This window comes from Nilaparvata lugens, chromosome 2 (assembly GCF_014356525.2).
Source record: "Nilaparvata lugens isolate BPH chromosome 2, ASM1435652v1, whole genome shotgun sequence".
In the NCBI taxonomy this organism is placed as follows: domain Eukaryota; kingdom Metazoa; phylum Arthropoda; class Insecta; order Hemiptera; family Delphacidae; genus Nilaparvata; species Nilaparvata lugens.
Window position 1 is genome coordinate 64,969,156 of NC_052505.1, and position 23,291 is coordinate 64,992,446.

The 23,291-nt window shown below is 31.4% G+C and overlaps 1 protein-coding gene across 1 annotated transcript; it reads right to left on the reverse strand.

The window, feature by feature from the left end:
* Positions 1-1,823: 1,823 nt before the first annotated feature.
* LOC111047721 (NADPH oxidase 4) lies at positions 1,824-23,223 on the reverse strand. The gene is made up of 12 exons (XM_039420148.1): positions 22,957-23,223; positions 21,546-21,641; positions 20,198-20,396; positions 19,227-19,324; positions 18,777-18,804; positions 18,169-18,325; positions 17,078-17,243; positions 9,982-9,986; positions 7,565-7,571; positions 7,446-7,517; positions 4,580-4,680; positions 1,824-1,950 (listed from the first exon to the last, which is right to left on the reverse strand). The coding sequence occupies exons 1-12, from the start codon at positions 23,032-23,034 to the stop codon at positions 1,824-1,826; spliced, it is 1,134 nt and encodes a 377-aa protein (XP_039276082.1). The 5' UTR covers positions 23,035-23,223.
* Positions 23,224-23,291: the final 68 nt, after the last annotated feature.

The window sequence follows — 23,291 nt, forward strand, 5'->3', positions numbered from 1 at the left end:
CAGAAATTAAATTATGTATTTGATTGGTTAAGAGGAAAAGGTTGTCATTAAGATTTTTGTCATTTCTGAAACCAAATTGATTCTCGAATAGAATGTTATTATTTATCAAGTATTTCTCTAATTGATGCCTAACTGCTTTCTCGATGACTTTGGATATGACACTGACTAAATTGATAGGTCGGTAACTAACAAAATGACTTTTAGGGCCAGACTTATGTATGGGAACGACTTTTCCAACTTTTAAGTTTTCAGGGAAGACTCCTTGCAAAAAGCTACAATTAATGATATGAAGTAATGGTATTTTTAAAGAATTAATATTTTTCTTAATTAACGAAGCTGGAATTTTATCAATGCCCGGCGCAGATCCTCCTTTAAGATCACCTATAATTCTTATTAATTCAACATCACAAACAGGCAACAGTTCAAAATGCGAATCCACTCTGAAATCCGCATCATTTACTGGTCCTTCAGCAATATTGGGTATGGCCCCAGCAAGATTAGCACCTACATTTACATAATAATTGTTGAAATTATTAGCAACATTTACTATTTCACCAGGTTCCAAATTATCATTACCTCTATTGTTTAAAAAATGTTGAATAGGGAATCTGTCGGCATTTTTACCTAATCCAGTGATTTCTTTAATACTACTCCAAAGTTTTTTGCTATCACTGCCACATTACTGATACATTACTAATATGACGCAAATTTACGGTACAACATATACATCCTGAGTTTACCAGAAGTTGATATAGGTGTAACAACCGGAACTAGTAGCCCAGTATCTGGATATCAATAGATAAGTCGTTGAGGACTACTAGTATTTTCATTCTTTTTTGATAACTACCATAATCACCACGGTCATCTCTTGTTGGATGCCCTACGCCCAACGAGCTGGCAATGCTGTAATGCTAGGTCCAAGTTCAGCTGTCAGCTGGCTAGATTGCTTGCAATGTATACATTAATGAATTCTAACCTATTTATATCACATTTTAATGATTGGGTTACTTGAGATGTTAAAAGCATTACAGTAGCGGCACTAAACACAATTTACCCATCGAGAATACCGGTTTATCAATCACGTTTTACAAATTAACAACACATTTAGTGTATAATTTGTCTGAAATTTAAATAAATACTGTCATTATAATCTTCCAACTGGTTTCTATAAATTTCTTGGAGAATTCTACATGGGACCAGGACATCATAATTCATAATCATCTAACACAAAATTGTTTTAAATTTTAAGAAAAAAATACAATCATCCACGATTTATATTATGGGTTATAGAAATAATTTCCAGACATAATTGTTAAAAATTTTCTCACGATGTTGATGGGATGAAATATTCGTATTATCAATATTTATAATATTGACAAACCTATGAGAAATATTTGGTAATCATTTCAATGATACAGAATTATGCTATTGGAAGATATTCTTCCAACTTTATTGCCTACTGGGGTTGTTTCACTAAAGACTAAATTGATTATTTTTAAATAACTATTATTCTGTGTGGAATAAATTGTTAAGCTCCAAATCAAGACAGGACTGGTTGGAAGGAAATGGTTGAATGGGGCTGTGGTTTGTAATCAACAATTCATTTCAAAATGAACGGAAAAAGTACCTCAAAAACCATAGCTCTGGGATTACAGAAATGAAACCCAGCTTTCATTTGAAAATTATGATTTATTATCTATAAGTGTATAAATAATACTGCATAATGTAGGACAATACTGTCTAAAATAGTAGATTACTAAACGAAATTTCACATTAATATCACAGTCTCAATATTACCATGGCACGAAAGTAGAATGAGTAAGTCAAGCGAAAGTTTCAGAAATACATCTCAGTTTGGATCCGTACGGCTGTCTCTGCAAATCTCTGCAAACCTGCTTTACTTGCTTTTCCATGAGTTTAGGACCACAGATATACACCGGTAGGGTACCCCTGTCGAAAATGAAGCATATTCACTGAATAGTAACTACATTATATTATTGAAATAGTTTCAAAGTAATAGCAATGTTAGTTTATATAGCTATACATAATATGAATTAAAATTGAAACAAATCAACATTGGTCACATCTTAATTATTAAAAATTTGACGACATAACCAGAGAAAAAGACTTCTCGAATTTCAGCTGAAAACTGAAGCTTAGCCCCGACGTAACACAACTAGTTTTTCCGTTACTGGTAATTGAAATGTTGTTAATTACATTTTGGATTTGACTGATCACATCAAGTTGAGGTGAAAAGAGGTTGAAATCAAAAGGTTCTTCATTGTATAGGAATACTAATCTATCCATCTTAATATAAATCCATTAAAAAAAATTTCATCTATTGATAAAAACTTATATTCCAAAAACATTCAAATGTATCGAATAATATAGGATTAGCCAGTGCAACGGGAAGATTGAAACAAGTAACAAATTCTTTAAGAAAAGTTATTTAATGGAAACAATATATAAAAACTTGTAGTGCCCTTTATTAAAAACTTTAAAATATTTTAACGACTAGTTTTGACCATAGGTCATTTTCAAGTATGCAAATTGATAAATTTCATTTTTTTCAGTGAACTTTAAAATGACCTATGGTCGAAACTAGTCGTTAAAATATTTTAAAGTTTTTAATAAAGGGTACAACAAATTTTTATTAATTTGAATTAAGTAGCCCATATTAGTAAAGTGATTTTATTATTTAATGATTATAAATACAGGGTGATTTTTTAGTCCTGTTAACCTATTTTTAATATATGTTAATTTTTCCCTAATAAAGGGAAATTTTGTTTTGTTGCACGAAGTTGGTAGCCCTACTCACTCAGTATACACAAAGCAGTGCGAGTTTATTATCCTTAAGCTGTGTAACATTTTGTGATGATTCCGGTCGTGTTATGAACAGAATGTCTTTTACCATAGAACAACGGGTTTTCATTCTGGAACAATATTTTGCTACGAAATCGTACGCGAGTGTAAAAGAAGGTCTCCAGACCTCACATCCCCTGATTACTTTTTGTGGGGCTACATTAAGTCTGAGGCCTTCAAAAACAATCCTCACAATATTGATGAACTGAAAGCCAATATTACAGACTTAAGCACGAATATATCCAATATAACTCTGAAAAAGGTTTCTGCTAATATGGTGAAAAGATCCCGAGCATGTATAACCTCAATAGGTGGACATTTTGAGCATATGGTGTAATAATTTCAAGTAACTAAGAAATGTGAGTAATAAAATATCAATTTTCTTTTGTAAATACAAATATTATTTTTTTATTAAAACCCAAATTTCCGTTTATAAAATACATCAAAAATTGGGTAACAGGACTAAAAAATCACCCTGTATAAAAAATGTGGCCATTTACTGTACAATAAGTGAAAAAAATATTTTTAAATAGAACATTTACGTAATGTCTTCCATTGGAATCTATGCACTGCTGCAGCCGGGCCTGGAAGTTTCTCGTGACATTTTTGCAGCATAATGACTGGTATTCGTTTGATTTCGTCCCGAATTTGTTATTTTATTTATTTATTTATTCATATGCAAATACAATTCAGGTAAAAACAACAAGCATTTGCCCAAAACTGCTTCAAACCAGTTAAGATAATTTTAGGGCTGAAACAGTTCTATGTGGATCGTTCTGGAAAACTCTTGTTTTAAAGAAACCTCATATAAAAAAGTGTAAAGTCTGGTGAGCGAGGGGGCCAAGGGATATCCCTGTTTCGGGAAATGACGCGTCCTGGAAACAAAGCATTCATGGCAACTCTTGCTGCCCCATCATGGCTTGCTGTCCCATCTTTTAGCAACATTGTGTGTTCATTCCAAAGACGTTAAAGAGGTATTGCATCTTGCATCTTCAAGGTCTTTGGTTCATTCACTCGAAAACGGCCGAGTTGAGGCGTAAGAAAGTTCTGGATCATTGCAACGTAACGCATACAATTACCAGTCACATCACTTCCATTGATATCATCAAAGAACTGCTGCAGCAGTGCATAGATTCCAATGAAGCACATTTGGCAAATGTTATATTAAAAAATTAACTTTTTCACTTATTGTACAGTAAATGTCTACCTTTTTTCTTTATATTTATAACCATTAAACATTTAAATTAATTTTCTTGAAGAATTAGTTACTTATTTGAATCTTCCAGTTTCACTGGCTAACCCTTTATATAATATATCAGATTATTTCATTTATTAACAACTACAAATCACTAGCCTATATATTTTATATTCGTTCAGTCAAACTCACTTTCTCACATATTTTAGAAAAATTATAAAATTGGATATTTTTACGAATTTATTTGCTAACAGTCTCTTACTCATAAGTGCTACATTGAAAACTCACAAGTTTTTTCTCATTTTATATGTAATTTGAGTGTAAGAGTGTGCTTTCAATTGCAATTATAGAATAAGTTTCACTTATCACATAACAACATACTTTATCACAAACCATAATGTAAATAATAAACATAAATCAAATTTTAGTGAATGGATGAAAAAATTAAAGATGACTTGATTAGTTTTTCTTTAAATATGAAGATATAACAACAAAATAATTATCAATATGATGATATCTCACCTTTCATAGTAAATTTTCCATTCATTCAATAGATCGTGCCAAATGGGGCGACCGAACTTAATTCTTTCAAACAGGAAGTCCATCTTCTCAGGAAAGTTATTCTGAAAACCGCATATTCAAATTAAATTAGAAGTTTTTCAAGTTATTGGAAAGTAAAAATAGAATTCACATTTATAGAAAACAAAGATAGGAGATGAATTAAAATTATCATAATTATTATGTACCCTTGTTTTTCCTGTATCAACTTGGGAATATAAAGTGAGGCGGTATACGGAAAAAGGGCACATAGAGCAACATTTTGAAGTCGCAAAATCACTTTTAAGTTTTTAGTTTGGATAGATCAATGTATTTAATAATTGAATTAGTACCAAATCGAAATTCAATATATTGATCTCATGTTGATTAAGAATGATACATGATTATATTTATTCCAATAAATATGTTTGAAAAATTGGTTGTATGTGCCCTTTTTCCAAAGACAAATTTATTCTGTACAAATTTGGGTTTGATAAACTAGAAAACACATGTTATTCAATTCTAAATGCTATATTTCTCTTAAATTAAAAAAGTTATATACATATAAAAAAGTTTACATATAAAAAAGTTTTCGATCATTTTATTAAAATTGGGGTAGGGCATCACTTGTGGTTGAATGTCAGGAATAGGACCATTCAAGAATTTGAATGGTTTGAAATTCACAGTATTGAAGTTTTCAGAGCACAGCAAAGAACCATTCTGTTTTATCTTTAAAATAAAAAAGTCTGGTGTGGCGCACTCACACAACTTTCCTTGCCGTTCTGAAAATTGATCACCTGACGCTAGTGTGACGCTCTCAAGTCTACTATTCAAAGATTTGAGCCAGCTGGTGACAGGGCAATAACGCTGGAGACACACATGAGGTCTGCTATCTCTTCATAGTGAATGATTTAATAGAATCAACAATAATTTGCAATTGAATAATCACATTTTCTCGAATTTTAAGCTTATTTTCAATTTTAGGTGAAAATGTTACTGAACATTAATTGTAGAGATTTTCATGCTCAATCTACTCCACTTGATTTTTTTTGTTTCAATTGTATCTGAAGCCTGATAATTGGGAATCTATCTGCATTGATGGGGTGGAGCTCCTGAAATTTTTACAGATATGGGACTTGTGGAAGTTGATAGAGCTTATCAATGACTTTTCTAGGTATGAATTTGATCAAAATCGTTGGAGCCGTTTCCGAGAAAATCACGAAAAACCCTGCTTTTGACAACATTTTCGCCATTTTAGCCGCCATCTTGAACTGCATTTGATCGAAATTGTTCGTGTCGGAACCTTATAGTGAAAGGACCTTAAGTTCCAAATTTCAAGTCATTCCGTTAATTGGGAGATGAGATATCGTGTACACAGACGCACATACACTCATACACACACACACACACACACACACACACACACACAACACACACACACACACACACACACACACATACATACAGATCAATACCCAAAAACCACTTTTTTGGACTCAGGGGACCTTGAAACGTATAGAAATTTAGAAATTGGGGTACCTTAATTTTTTTCGGAAAGCAATACTTTCCTTACCTATGGTAATAGGGCAAGGAAAGTAATAGTTCATGATAGTGAACTTATTTGACTTTGATGAAGGTTTGCACATCAAAGGAAGCACTGACCACCAAATCCCTCCTCGACACAGCTGTTTATAAACAGTTGTACCAACATCAGTTTTTGAGATTTTCAGGTTATATGCAGAACAAGATAGCCGATTTAATAAAGCAATCTCCGGAAAAAGGGCATATAGTTCTATGTGCCCTTTTTCCTTATACCGCCTCAATAATATTGTAGAATGTATATGAGCATAATTTTCTTAGATCAAAGTATTGGGTTACAGTGTAATTATTCAATGGAATGGAGATTCATCAAACTCTGCTTCTATTCCAAATGAAATTTCAAAACTTAGTTTCAACTATTTCCAGAATATTTTTATTATTTGTTCTTGAGCAAGTACTCATACGAATAAGAGTTGCTATCCTAATCAGATACATGATACATTTCAGATACAGAAACAGAACAAATGATCAAGACACGAACATTACAAAAAATTCTGCTACGTTAAAATAATAACAATATTCAAAATTAACTTTAGAAACTACAAAAAATACACAAATTGTTCGAAAAAGAATTCGATAGAAATTTCCAAATATAGCAATAACATAATTAACCGACAATGTGATGTTAGACTAGGAATTTTGTAGCTACTAATGTGTGAGAATTCTAAGGTATAAATAATTACCAACATAAATATACGAAATTTAATAAGTGAGAAACAATAAAATGGCCAGTAAATTTGTGAATGACTAGAGAAGAGTTAATTTTATAATTTTTCCAAATGAAATTTATATACTTCAATCTTAAAAATATAATTTTATTGAAATCGTATTAAACTAAACATCTGAAAATAACGAGTCGCATACCGTAGATATGTGATATCACAGAATACAAATACAGCAGAAGTTTTCTCTGGTGATATGTAGATATGTAAATAATAGTACCAGAACTTCCTATGTATCGGACCTGCGCCTGCAAAAAAATGGCCGCCGTATGTGGTTGCCGGCATTGATATTTTAAACGGGAACTAGACGAACTGAGATTTCGACATACCGTACGGCAGCCATTTTTTTCTAGACTCAGGTCCGGTAGTATATAGGAGGTCCTGATAGTACCAAGAAAGAATCAAAAATATGATTAGTTCTAAAAATTCACTAAAGACATGGAAATCGTCAGTACAGAAATGTACATTTTGTACTAGTACAAAATGTGAATAGATTACTTCTGATAATTTCGTGGAGTAAAAACACTAACCAAATTTGTAGCAGTCTCTTGTGTCAGGTAAATCTCTAGGGTGAACCTATCCAACTGTCTTTGACATGTGAGCTGAAAACAATTCACAAAGCATTATGAACATTCTCATTGATTTGTACATATAGACTTCATTATTTCTCAATAAATTACCTTCTCTTTTGAGGATACTCAATATTTTTTAAACTTTATTATTTCATTCTGTAGCTGGATAACAGGATATTTTCAAGTCCCATAATAATATACTCTCCTTTACCGCCACTGATTCAAAAATGTATCAAAATTATTATAAACATTCTGCGCTCAAATAACCCATCTATTATAGAGAAAAAATATTCAATCAATGAATTACTACAATATATGGTATACTAGAATAATAGTATACTCCTTGAAATGGAGTGGATGGAGTTTACCTTTTCATTGAGAGAAGCAAGAAAATTGGAGATCCATCGAATTTGACTAGTATACTTGATTACCCAGATCATATGAAGTTTAAATGGACGACACATTTTCTTCACATCTTCATTTCTGTTAAAATGAAAAAGACAAAATTCGTAAGAATTGATAATTAATTGTTCATAATAAAATCCTTGAGTTGAAAGACAGTAATACATAACGGTGGATTGTAATGTAATCCACAGAGTAAGTTACATTCTCATGTAGCGAGCAACTCATAGGTTCGATATTATATAATCTGTAAATAAAATTAGAGAAATAAAAAATAGTTCTATTGAGAAAATACGTTTATGAGAAGAGTATGTCAACTTATCACACTGTTCTACATTTAACAGTAAAGTTTTATTGCACTCAATGCTACAAAATGTTATGTAAAATGCAATTAAATATTGAATATTGAATACTATGTAATAAACAGCAAACGATTCGAATAAACTTTTCAATTATGTTCATGTAAAATTTTGCAATTCTAAGAAACAGTATAAATAACTCTCATACTCAGCAGGCAGTAATAACTATTTGAAATGAACTGTACTATTTTTATTATTTTTTTTTTTTTAATAAACTCAATTATATATTTCTTTATTTTTCCAATTACAGTATTTATTTCTCGTATGTCATTGTTGGAGAGATCCAAGATAGTTCAGTTCCACCTCACAATATAAACAGGTATTCCCAATTTTTGGGGAACATTGTCTCAAATAAAGTTTAGAGTTTATCATTACTAGTGATGTATTTGAAATTGCTATTAGATGCATCAAACAAATGACGGAATAAGTAATGGAATCAAACCTCTGGAAGCTGCTTTTTTTCAATAAATAGGAGTGATATTGGTGAATGTTTGATGTACAGGTATGTTTCCACTTTGTGATTAAAAAAATACTTGTCTTACATAATATGGTATAGCAGCGCTGCAAAAGGAGTGATTCCTATTCCTCCAGCTACACATATAGCTACACCATCCAGAAGAATATTTTCTAGAGGACTGAAGAAAGGACCATCCACAATCATCCTGAAAAATGAAATAAACGATAATCTAGGAACAAACCATCTCAAACTTATAGCAATATACGCTTTATATGGGTAGAATATTTAGAATAACCGAAAGAGCATTTATTAACATTGAAATTTCAATGGTAACTCAATAAATTAAGCAGCAGTACAGTACGGTGGGTACCAAGTTGAGCAGTGAAGAATTTCATCATTTTTGAGATCACCGTACCGTACCGTTTTTCAATTTGAAATTATTACTTTCTTTTTAATTTGATTTTTTCTCTTATTGAATATGTAATTGATAGTATGAATTCAAATCAAATGAATATATCGATTCTAAATATGTTTTACCATTAGAAGCATAATAGTTTGATGAGGATTTATCAATGTTGAGTTAAATAGAGTTGAGATATAAAAATAGTTTTTCTAATTTAATTCACTAATAGGCTACAAATTTGGTGCATTCCATTATTCAAATGACTTGGAGGGTATAAAGAGCTCACTTAATATGAAATGAGGAGTTTTAGAGAACTAAGAAGAAATACTAGAGCTTACTCTCATGAAACCCAACAATATTGGGGTAGTACAATCTAAAAGTGGAGAAATTTCAGTAATAGAATTGATTGATCAGTAATGTGTATGGTTATGTGAATGAATGAAGGAACCTGATAAGTCAGGAAATGGTAGACTAACGATTTTTTATGAGAATTCAGAAAGATGATTCACCTGTTCCTATTATTGAAATGAGGAAGATTCCCATATGGTATTTCATTATATTTCCTTGGATTATTACAAACAGCATCTGAAAAAAGTAATGTAAATTAACAATATTATTCTCTGCGATTGAAAAATAATACTCAATTTATCCAACTAGAACAAATAAAATTGTATATAATTTCTATAGAATGAATAAACACTGAAATAAGGAATTCAAGCTACCATACCAATTAGGAAAGTTTAAGGCTATTTCAAATCACCATACCAATTAGGAAAGTTTAAGGTTATTTCAAATCATAAAGACAATTTGTTTAATTACTCACCCACTACAGCATCCTGCAACGCTTTTGCATAAGGATCTCGCTTACCAAACTGAACCTCGTTAGCCTTCAAACTGAATACTATGATACTATGCTAAAGACATTTATGCTAAAGACATTTATAAATGCATTTCATAGGACATTGTTGATATTGAATGTAATAATGATTGAGTAACTTTTATGACATGGTACCTATACAGAAATTGTAAATTGTTCGTTTTCTTAGCAAAAATGGAAATAGAAATAATAGTAAGTCAAATCATAATATAACTAAACAGTATTGATCAGTTGAATATTGATTGATATCCATTTCAAAGTGACATAGAAAGTTGAAAAAAATTTATCCAGATGGTATTAAATTGTTATGAATATTGATATCGATGTATCAATAAAGCGACAACAGAGATTAGAAAAATAATCTACATTTCCTGGGCTGAGAAATAGTTTTTGAATAGTAGCGCTCATCGAATTTCCATCTATCTGCTTACCCTGTTGTCAATATTTGCAGTAGCAGGAGTCTTCAGGGTGATTTACAGCATTTAATTCGGATTTTCGTTTAATAATAATTACTGTATTAATTCATAAACATTTGAATAAAGGCAATATTTCAGTAACTTCCATCTATAATAATCTAGAATGAAAAATGGATGAGTAACCTTTCTATCAGATGTAGAAAATGGTTAATAAAATAATAAAGTTTAAATGCAAGGTGGAATGGATGAATTCATTCCAGAGTGAACTTACTTGTCCAATCTCCAACAGCTCTGATCAGGAATGTCACCTTTGTCACACCGTACTTGGTATCAGTCTGCAAAGCATAATTGATATTAGTCTGTGTTACTTGTCTGTCTACTTGTCTGAAAGTATAATTTAATATTAGACTGTGTTGATCTACTAACTGATAGCTTTTAAATACTCTAATAAATTGTATATGAATTAAAAAGTTCTAATACGGTACATATACTTTTTGACTGCAAATTGTAAAATCACATCAATTTAAGTGAGAACAAAGCCCTATCTTCAAGTATGTGCAAAAGGCTAAAAAATTCTACTGGTGATATTTTTCAGAGTTTTTTGATTCATATACTATCAAGCTATCCAAAAACGTCTTCTCAGGAAAACATTTTTTTCGATCATTACTTTTTGAGATATGAGCGCCTAAAGTTTAAATTTTTGGGACAGATCATTTTAAATTCGGTAAGAGATACATCTATACAATTTGGTAGATAAATTCTTCATGGTATTGTTGATCGAATAAAGCAAAAAATTCTTAAAATATCAATTTACCAAAAATGACCATTAATAATTCAACTGAAAATAATTATTTTTGGTTATTTTTAGTAAATTGAATAATTTTATCAAAAATGTATAGTTATAAGGAATTTTTGTTTTATTCAACCAACAATACCATGAAGAATTTCATTAATGAACTTTTTACCGAATTTGAAATGATCTGCCGCAAAAATTTAAACATTTTGCGTTCATATCTCAAAAAGTAAGGATCGGAGAAAAAATTTCCCTAGAAAACGTTTTCATTATGATAGCTTGGCAGTATACTAGTCGAAAAACTTTTAAAAATATCACCAGTGAAATATTTTTATAGCCTTTGCACAGCCTTAGACCTTTTTATTCATCTAATTTTGGAAGAGGAACACTTTTCTGGGCCTATTTACTGTACGATTTGTTCATATTCAATGAGATGAATAATATCGAATGAAATAAATATAAGTAAATATTAAATTGAAATAAATATTATACTGTCTTGTTGTTCCACACTTAATAATTTATAATAGAAATACTAATTTTTGAATTGATTATTATTTATTTATTATAACTTTCTAAAGAAGTTTAATGGGACTCTGAATGGACAAAAGTTAAAATGTTCTTCCTGTACAAAAAAGGAGATAGACTGAACCCGAAGAATTATAGAAGCTTAGCGTTGATCAATAGTACTTTGAAACTATTTACGGGTATGTTAGAGCGGAGATTGACATTATGGGCGGAGAGTGGAAATGTTCTACCCGAGTGCCAGAATAGATTTCGCAAAAGTCGCGCTTGCTCGGATAACATTTTCACCCTTCAATCACTCATATACTGCCAGGTGCATGTAAGGAACAAGAAGCTATATGCTTTATACGTTGATTTTGCTTCTGCGTTTGATTCTGTACCCCATTCGCTTCTGTGGTATGAGTTAGGAAAGCTGGGGGTCAGTTCAAAGCTATTGAGAATATCAAGTGGTATTTACACTTCGGCCGCGACCATCATAGACAAGGGCAGTGAACAATCCGAGCCAATATCGGTCACAAAAGGCATTTTGCAGGGGGATTCTGTCAGTCCGCTTCTCTTTTCTCTCTATTTACATGACATTGATGATTTTTTCAGGAAAAAAAAATTAAATGGAATTAGAATGAGTGAAAGGGATGACATTCTCATGCTGCTCTTTGCAGACGATATTGTTATTTTGGCTGATAGAGAGTTTATTTTTTTACTATGTTTGTTGGCTCAACTCTACTTGTATGATTAATGTGAACAAATAAATTGATTATTATTATTATTATTATTATTAATGGGACTCACCGAGATGATTGAAAAAGGATGCCATTCAAGGTGGGATACGCTTGGACATTGTAGAATAGCATACTGAAAAAAATTAAGGAAAAGTTATTGTTTAGACTTCATTATGCCTCATTAAAAGGAGAACTCACAACTCAATTTCTGATGCATTATGAAGAGTTCATGAACTAATCACTTTGTGTGAAGTATAATATTCTCTCAAGAATTATAAATAACCAGTACTACAATAAATACAAATATTAATCTTGGTTAAGCTGCTAAGCTATATTTGAACTCTGGAGCAAGCGGGTTTTATGGTGCTGTTTCTGTTATAAGCTTATGGTATTCTAAAAAGAGCTTATAATTAATATCCCTGAATATTGAATAATATTATCAAATTATTTTATCTACGACCATGTTACAATGTAAGCATTACAGCATCACAATCCCATAACAGGGGTTATAATGAGATCATTATAACATTATAACACGGTTTCTGATGCTGACAGCAGATTTCAGCTCAAGTTTTTACTAAATCAAATATTAAGTTTGACAAGTTCTCAATTTGTTTTCAGAAAGTCAAGTTTTCAGTATGTCAAGTTTTTGATTCATCAAGTTTTCAGTTTACTGTTCACTCTCTCTGAGTAGATTTTCACCTATTGTTATTCAGGGTGTCCACTGAATCAGGCTCAGAAAATTCCCGTACATTTCCCGTATATTTCAGGTTTTTCCCGATTTTCCTCGCTGATTAAAACACATAATTAAAATTTAAAAATATAGGCTGGGTGGGGGGGCGGTCTTATGGGGTTACTCAGAAGGGGGTCAATTTGGAAAAATATAATATTCTTATGTAACAATTTTTTAAGTGCACAAGTAGCCTATGTTTTTCATCAAAATGTAGCACCATTATACGATTATAACTGTACACTATTTCAAATAATATAACTAAGGCAATTTAGAAGAAAAAAACGAAAACACCCAAACCTACCCTTTACCCTTTAAAACATAGTCCAATTACTACCGGTTTTTACACTGGTGTTTGCAATATGTATTGTAGTTGGTTCTGATTTTCAATATATTGTTTGGATACATTAGAGAAGTCTAGAACCAATTTTGCATGCAGAATTTCCAATATCGTCCGATTGCCACAATTTAAATGTATAATTCAAAATCCCTCTGGGCATAACTTTGTGCTCTTCAACTTGAGACTAGAGAGCGCACAAAATTTCGCCCAGAGGGATATTTAATTATACATTTGAATTGTGGCAATCAGAAGATATTGTTGATTGAGAACTAAAATTTATTATTTTGTTGAAATTTTATAACTCGTTTTTATAACTCAAAACACATTGGATATAGAGAGCTTCGGATGATTTCATTTTATTCAGAATTTTATAATCTGAAAAAAGGCGAGAGCAAATTTAACTTTCCGACGACTGGATTTGGCAAAATAAGCTGAAAACTAGAAAATGAACAGAAAATACGAGGTGTTTGGGCCATTACTATATCTAGCACAAGGAAATTTTGCATGCAAAAATTGGTTCTGGATTTCTCTTATGTATATAAAAAATATAAATGAAAAATCAGAACTACAAAAAATTATATTGAAAGCACACCCCCTTTTCCATGTCTATATTGACTGGACTAATATTAAACAGAACATTTTAGGTTCTGAAAAGCATATGTGTTATTTTGATTTACTATCAATAATTACAACACCGATAATACCTACACCAGATACGGAACTATACTTCAAATGGATATAAAGGTATTTCCATACATGCTGAACCGAACCTCGAACAGCGTAGTGAATCGTATAATCCGCCGTGCATTGAGCCGTGCAGCGAACATTAGCCATATTTCTTCATAGCGTCCCTACTAGCCGCTCTTTTAACCGTTCTGTTACTACGCCGTTCGCCGAACGCTGAACTTTTCAGCCAATCAGAGCCCTCGATTAAAATTCGCCGTGCAGATTGCGGTCCAATTTTGGCTATTCATCACAAGTGGAAAACATGTGAATACTTTCACGAACATTAAAGACCGGAACACATATAACCGAATCGAGCCCTCGCCGACTTACGGTCGAGCTAAGCCCGTAACACGGTGATGGTAGGAGAACACACATATCCGTGCGACAGCCGTGTCTCAGTTCTGTAGTGCTACTGTGGTCTGATTACTAAATATATTAAACTATTGCTAATAATATAACACTATTAAAAGTTTGTTATATCCGATTTAAATTTATATATCTTCTGCCTTCTGCATCTACACGTAATTAGTCTTATATTTAAGATTTAAGACAGTCACAGGTTCCTTCTTTCATACATTTTGTTGTTTATTTTATTATTTATCATATTATGTCTATTATACCTTTGGCTTAACTTATTTGATTCTACTTTAACTCATTTTTCCATTCAACCATATTTCTCATAACTTTGATCGTACAAAACTGGCAAATTTCGTATCTCTTCAATAAGTTTTCTACTCTCTATGTTAAACGAAGCCGCACCGTCACCGCTTAAAAGTAAACTGAACTAGTCGATGACGGCGCGGGCACGGAACGGGCAACAAACACGGTAACGGTTTGCTGACGCTGTGCGGTAGTATGTGTCCCTATACTTTTGAAAGCCTTTGTCTTCTCACTCGTCCTAGTACGTCCAACACTCGGCCGTACGTCGGGGCGGGCTCGGTGCGATAATGTGTGTCCCGGCCATAATACAGTACAGGCCTCTTCTCATTTTATTTAATCTATATTTTGAACAAGTCATTGTCATGAATAATAAATTTATAGGAATCGATAAATAATGTTTAATGCAAATAGAATAACTTCTGAAAAATTAATGACAGGATAAATTTCAATATTAAAATAATGTTGACCAAGAACTCAGTATCATGACAATTATTTCCTTTTAAAATAACTGTATAATAATTTTGTTATTTTTAAACTAATAATTAATTTCACCAACTAATAAGTTGACTGGAATAGATTCTACAAATTTCAATATCCTATTTATTTTGATTAATACTACACCATATACTAATTCACAAAAAGTGACACCTTTATAAATATTTTCCACTTGCCATCAATTTTCGTTGGTAAGAGCATTGATCATTGTTATTTCACAAAAAAGTGGGTAGAGTTGAATAATTTCCCCAAAAGGTGTCTGGTTTGGTCTATGTTTTGGCAACCCAAAAAAACTTACTTAGGTGGATAGGACCTTTTTAGGCTCACCAATCTATACTATAATAAAGTAAGGAACTGACTTATATTAGTACAGGATAGGAAAATTATGTTTGACGCATCATCACGTCTGAACTACTGGACTGATTAACTTGAAATTTTGCATATAGATTCTTAATTAACCGAGGATGGTTATAAGCCTATTTTAAATTCTTCAAATTTTCATTACGTCAAGTTTTCAGTTTGTCAAGTTTTAAAATAGACCCTTGCGGAGCACGGGTTACCTGCTAGTGAATAATAAAGTTTAGATCAAGGAATAAGGGAGTGTTATTCCCATCGATTTGCAACATTCAGAACAGTACTGAACTGTACTCTGCACGACACTCCACAGCGTTTTCGGCCAACTGTACAGTGCGTCAGTCAGTCTATTCTATCAGTGACTTGACTTGATGATTTAAATGAGAAAGGGGCTGAAAAAATTATAATAGAATAAAAATATCATAGAGATTTACAATTTATTGATGCAAATATAAACACATCAGAGAATGCGTTTTTACATTGCGGGTACATAATTCAAAACAAAAACATTAAGCAAATGGAAACAGTTTATCCAATATGTTGCTTATTTGAATAATGATCCTGATCAAAATCGGATAAGCAATGTGGACAATATTATTTTTTCAGGATAGGTTATTATAACTACTCTAGATACTTTTGTTACCAAATTATAATATCCTAGATCCTATGTATTGAATTCTCCAATTGATTTTAATTTATTTAGTACCTATCGATGATCAATTATTGATTCACAAGAAAGTATAATAAGATAATCAAAATCAAATAATATTCTAATCATGTTTAGAAAAAAATCAGTGATTGGAACATATTAGGCCTACGTCTTGAAGTTATTTCAGATATAATTGACACTACGAAAACTGATGATTTAAAGCCGAAATTAGTAAAATAAATGAAAATATGTTTTGAATTAATAATGATTGCAATATTTTACAATTAGTTTACAGAAAACAGAAGAGAGGAGGCAGCATAGTTTACAGTAGGAAGCACCTATGATTGGCAACTTACCGGAATTGGCAATGCTGGGGAAATCTAACATAATTTTTTACAATCATGTTTCATTGACCAATAAATGAATCTAAGAATTGAACATGAAGATAAACCTGTGGTGTATTGCAGTTGAGAAAATTGATATCTAATGAATAATTAATTTCTTCAATGTATTTTATCTGAATCGTCATATAGATCAATTTGAATTTAACATGTTGTTGGAATAAGTTGTATCTAGATTTTCATCAGTCTTTGATATGATCAAAATTACGAAAAAATATTTTGTTTTTTTTTTAGACTATGGTACGGTAATAGTTTATTTGAAAATGAATGAAATTATATTTTTCTACCTGATCCATATGATGGAAAATTGGTTTGGTTTGGCAAATAGGTGATACTGGTATGTAACTGTTATTCTGAAGAAAATTGGAATCAAACGACACTTCCATATCTCTGCTAGGTTCTTCACATCCAGGTTGATGTCTGGGAACGTTCACTTGCTTCTTCAGCACCCGACTGAAAATGTTCAATTTTTTTTAACATTCAGTTTTACAAGATGAGACAAGTGTATTCTAAAGACGAACGCACACAGAAGAAGACAGATGGAGAAAAAATCAAAGGTGTGAAAGGTGACGTGAGCAGGCATATGCAGACATATGCAGACAGACGGACGTCTATGTGCGTTTCAACATTGATAATAGCTAATAGCTAGAGGGATTGAAAATATATTTATACTGTTTCAATTTATTGAAATTGTATTTTGAAATAAATAACCTGGGAAGGGAGTTTCCTCCGAGTGTCTGCTGCTGTAAGCGTTCGCCATTGGAAATAAGTAACAAATTTTATTAACATGTGAAACACTCAATTTGTTTCAATATAAGAAATATAGATTTTATTTATTGTAAAGTTATCATCGTAACTTGATTACGATGTCACTTTTATATCACTTTTACAGCAGTATAACCACTCATAACTTGAACCCTTTCATAACATATTAAGTCTGGGCGCGTTTCAAAGCATTGAGACCCGTCTTCAGCATACAGAGAGTAACTTAATACTCAAGTTGAAGCTCGTTTCGATTTGACTTACAATGTAAGTACCGTACTGTTATGAAAATGAAATACGATACGGTACTTGAAAAAGATCTCTTTACATTATTATCGAAAATGAAGCAATATTTGATTAATATGTGAATGATATTGGTACAACACAATTAAAATTCATATTAAGATAATATGAATGGAAATATTTTCATGTAAATTAATTGAGTATGAGTATAATAGAGATAAGTGACTTGATCTTGAGATCGAGTTATAGTTGTGAAATAACAACAACTATGGTTTGTGATCAAACATCAACTAAAAAAGTCCAATACATTAACATTATTGAGTCAAAACCAAATGATAATATAATATTCTGGTTGTATGCAAATTAGTATTACCTTGTAGGATGTATTACGTAGAGAATGAAAAATATAAGGAAAAGTGTAAGATGCGAGTTTCCGAAAACTTCATGATCCACATTTCTTATAGCCTTCTGCGACAGCAGCAGCATCATAATCAGAATCAATAGCATTGCTAGACCAGTGATTCCTACAACTGTAAAATATAAATTTCGAGTAAATTACAACTTCATATAATACATAAATAACATTCAAAACTATGTGATATTTTGCATATTTTTAGATTTTGGTGGAAAAATATTTCATTAGAAATTCAATTCAGAAAAGAAAGCAACAAACAGTGTTTTGATTTTCCTTATGAGCTCGCCAGTCTGATATTAAAAATGTTTCAATAAAAATAACAGAAAAAAATTATATCAACGAAACAAAAGTGTATGTATTGATTTGCATGAATAAATTGTATTATACAGTATTTCATGAGGCATTGCCAAACTTTTTTAAAAATGTACATTCATTGAAGAACGAATAAATGGAATAGAGTCAAGTTTTGCTAGAAATATTTCTTTCAAATCCAAGTATTTTTGATAGTAAGTACCGAATATGAGTGAAGTAGTAGAACAAAATGAATGAATGTCGTGAATATTCACCTGATGTTAGTATCAATAATGCCGTACTCTGCAAAAAAGAGTCTCAATATTAGTATACACAAGAAAAAACAAAACAAGAGTATGTAAATCATGTGAATGTTATTATTAAATGTGATGGGTAATTTATAAAAGATGAGTGAAGTATTTCAATGTTTCTGTAGATCAATTCAATTAATACCTGTGATTCGTTTTTCTTATCTGAACACAGAACTGAGGATATTACCCAGAAAGCTCTTCCAGAGATTTTCAGTTTACAAAAGAATATTTATAATTGAAGCGAAAACAGCTATTGTTGAACAGACAGATTCATGAATGAGGATACCGTAATAATAGATTGCCTTATTGTTTTTCCATATCAATGGAATAGTTTAAAAACCATTTTATTTTATTTTCTACTAGTTTATGTTTAATTGAAAAATAAAATGTAGGTGAAAATTCAAAATAACGAACCTGATTTTTGTAAACAGCCCAGTTTAAGTCTGGATACTGACTGTGGTAGTGTTTAGAAAAGTTATTTGCATTTAAGATGTGAGCAGAAGAATGTATTACTGAAACAAGAAACAATTTAGTTCAAATACTGGTTTTATAGAATTCAGATTTAAATTTTTCACAGAACTCTAGCATCTCTTCATTATGTCAGGAAAACATCTTAACATTCACAAGGAGAAAGGAAGTGCACACATATTGAACTCGAGAAAATGTATATTTGGGAGTACCTCATCGTAATCTGAACAAATAATAAAAATTAAACATTGAAAAAATGTAATATTCTATTTTAAAATTCTATAAAATTTTATTATGTTCTTGAGCAATTTTGTAATTAATTGATTATATTTAATAAGATAATAGTCAACAAATTTAAATAGCCTGACGTTTTAATTTAACGAGTTTTGAGTGTTGATGTTCACTGTGATTTCAATCAAGACTTTTTGTTGATGTGATACGGCTGCATTATTAGCGAGTTCGGATACGCAGCTCTTGTGGGACCATGTGTAGTTCTGTGGTAATCAGTACATTATCAGAAACTATGAGACCATGTAATAAATGATTCTATTATAAGATAATAATTTTTTCAATTGATTCTATAAAAATTAATAGTTTCTATATCATTTGAATAATTAAAAATTTGTTCAACAGTCTATCAAAAAGACTCTTCAGGAAGAGCTTCTTTAAGTTGGATGATTTGCTTGTTGACAACTTTGCTGATCTTGGAGTCAGTGACACTGCCAACACTTGCTCTACTCATCTGCTATAAAGAAGACTCTTTCCAGCAAAGACTGGTCAATGCAATCCAACAATACCACGGTACGTTGAACGATTCGGTAATTTGAGAAGCGCTCACCTTTAAATTTAAGTTGATTTCCATTGATGGAATAGTACAATAAAAAAAGTTGAGAAGTTTTTACTTAAATAAAACTTACCAGAGGATATGAAAATTGTCCCAGCAGCTGTGATGTGAATTTTCTCAAGGTTATTGAACCAGTGAATTACAATATACCTCAAGAATCGACTGACCATTTTATGTACCAATAAATTCAACGTTTGGCAGACTGGTAAGAGGACAAGGAAACAATTGATCATGATCACAGCTGCTGAACCACGAGCAATGCCAAGACCTTTCTGAAAGTGACAAAATAATGATTCATTATTAATATTTTATGTAGGGTACTGTGGTATAATTTGAGCTACACTAAATCGATTCATGCTTTTATGCTGTATTTCTGGATCACCGTAGCAAATATTAATTTATTCTTGTGAAATAGATGTGGGATAACATTTTGTCTCCACAAATATAATGACTGATAATATAAAACACAACAAAAATATGATTTCATATAATTGGACTGAGACTAACTTTAAACATAAGGCGGGGCAGAATGCATTTACACACAGATATGAGCTTAGCAAGCTGAGCCCACCTTGTTTGAGACTCTCTGGTCCCTGACTTGAGAACCCAGCCATGTAGGAAATGTCTTGTGTCTCCTTTAAAGCTATACACACTCAATATACATCCACACACATAAACACACTGAATGCATATCCACTATACATACCCACATTACACTTGGTGGAATTAGTATTCCTTAAAAGTTAGACTGGAATTCTCACAGAGAGAAACTTCAGTCTACTCATGGTATTCGTCATCTGGAGTACAGATAGTCTACATTCTAATATTAAATAGTATAATTCGATTGTTCATTTTTTTAAATAAGTTATAATATAAAAGAGCAGCTCGAGCAACGATATGATGCATGCATTGAAAAATGTGAATCGTAACAATTTTTTTCATTAGTTTATTTCTTAGAAGTTTACAATTATTGTTCAAGAGATTGATTTAGCAGTTGCAATTTTTTAGTAATAATACGATATTAGAGTAGTTTTTCCATGTTATGAGATACTTCTAAATGTAAGAATAGCTCAAACTGTGTCCTTCAAGAAATTTCAACAAGATTCCAAATAAGCAATAATTCAATCTTACGGCGACCATTATAGTTATGGTTGAATGGTCCAGCAACACACTTATACACAGCAAGTAATTGAATGAGTTTTAAGATGCAACCTCAGCCAAAAAATACGGACAGTATTCATCATAGTTATGGTTTAATGATTCAGCAAGTAGTCTAATTGAATGAGTTTTGAGATGCAATCACAGCCAAGAAACAGGATCTTTGTTTAATAAAATTATTTAAGAAATACCAACTTCAATTAAGCGAGAAATTACATAAATTTTCTACAATAAATGAAGTAATTAGAACAGGGTCTACTTACCCCTAAAATTAGTCTCAAGTAGAAGTATTCATCTTCAGTTGAATAATACTGATATGTCTTCAGAAAAACTAAGATGTTTATTAATATCCATAACATCTGGAAAGTAAATTATTTTATAAATAAACAGGAAAAAAATATTTTTATAAAACAAACATATATTTTCATAAGATTAATAGGCCTACAACAAGAAAGTCTAAGTTTCCAGTTCAGTTTTTACAAGTCAATCCCCATTTCATACTTTTACAGAAGTAAAAGAGCAAAGAAACAACCAAGTTAATGGATAGCTGAATAAGTAGGATTTAAATTTATAATTTCATCTTTTGTTTTGAAAAGTTTTTTTTTTTTAATATGAAGAAACTCTCTTGTATGATCTACAATTTTCTCATAAATGAGAATTCAATTCAAGAGACTGAATCATATTTAGAAAAATCGAAAAACTTCCCATTCAATTCCATACAGCATGACAGAGAATTTTCCTATTGAAGTGGCATGACCTCTAGCTCATCTAATTGGGTGTGGCCTGTGACCATGAATGTATTCAACAGTCGACATTGAGTGTCTGATTGACGGCGATCGACTCTATTCGTGTCTATTGATGAAAAGCAGATACGCACGTGATCGAAAGTATCAGAGACTGTCATCTACATGAATAGAACCATTGTTCCTATCAGTAAATTCAAGTGAGGCCAATCAACACACATTTTAGAGCTTGAAGACTTGTCCAACACTTAAACTTACCTATTAACTGTATAGGCTACAAATTATACTTTGGAAATTAATGGAGATATAGCGTAGAACTAATGAATAGTTTTTTAGCAAAAGTTGTAGACAAAAAACTAGAAATAATTTCTGAGCTAGAAGCCTACATGGTAATTGAATAAACTACCGACTCTGTGATGTGACCGACTGGTAGCTTACCGAAAACCAATTTTTTCATTAAAATTCATATAAAATTTTAAATTTTGGCTAACCCTTTAAAATCAGAGTCTGGAAGAATCTGTGACTGAATTCTTATCTAATTACAAAATGATTAAATGCATTTTAAAATAATGTAGGCTAGTAGAAGCCCTAAAGTATCGTATATCCTACCGGTATAGTAGGTAACTTAGCCTAATTTTCTACCTAGGTTTCTAAAATTACACATAAGCCTATGAGATGTATCAAAATAATTGGTACTGGTGAGTTAACTGTTTCATTTTGAAAGTAGTTTGATAAAATGTAATTTGCCTACAGTATTTATTCATATTAAAATTCAACAGGTGGTAGGCTGTTGTAGCTTGATTATAGAAACGACATTTTAATTACCTTTGTTTTTATAAGAATAAACTTGCTCAAGTTGAAATTAAAGTATTTTGAGAATAAATCACATAGAATTGGTAATTCATATGCAATATTGGAATAAAAGACTCACATGGAAACATCTTCTCCTGGAAAACTCTATTGCTGTGTTGAATTTCTGTTGCATGTTTTGAACTTGCGTTACAGGCATATTTCAGTCTATTTCAAGAGCATTTCATGTTTCAAAAATACTCTTCAGATTTAATTTTGAGTAAAATACTACCTAATTGAAAATACATAATAAATTAAACATTCTTATTTAACACTGAAACAATGAAAACTGAACAGTTGTTGACACTTGACAGCAGACAACAAAATAAACTTCTGGATCTGGAACAGAACAGCTCGATATTTTTAATACGATATATATCGATGAACAATCGATATTCAGCTATCGAAGTTACATCA

Bases quoted from the DNA above. Each gene is read 5' to 3' on its own strand.
- LOC111047721 (XM_039420148.1), bottom strand. From the start codon at position 23,034: ATGCCTGTAACGCAAGTTCAAAACATGCAACAGAAATTCAACACAGCA. The intron at 19,325-20,197 runs GTAAGTTTTATT...TTCTTGTTTCAG, and splicing joins GACAATTTTCATATCCTCTG to TAATACATTCTTCTGCTCAC. The intron at 18,326-18,776 runs GTGAATATTCAC...TATATTTTACAG, and splicing joins ATTATTGATACTAACATCAG to TTGTAGGAATCACTGGTCTA.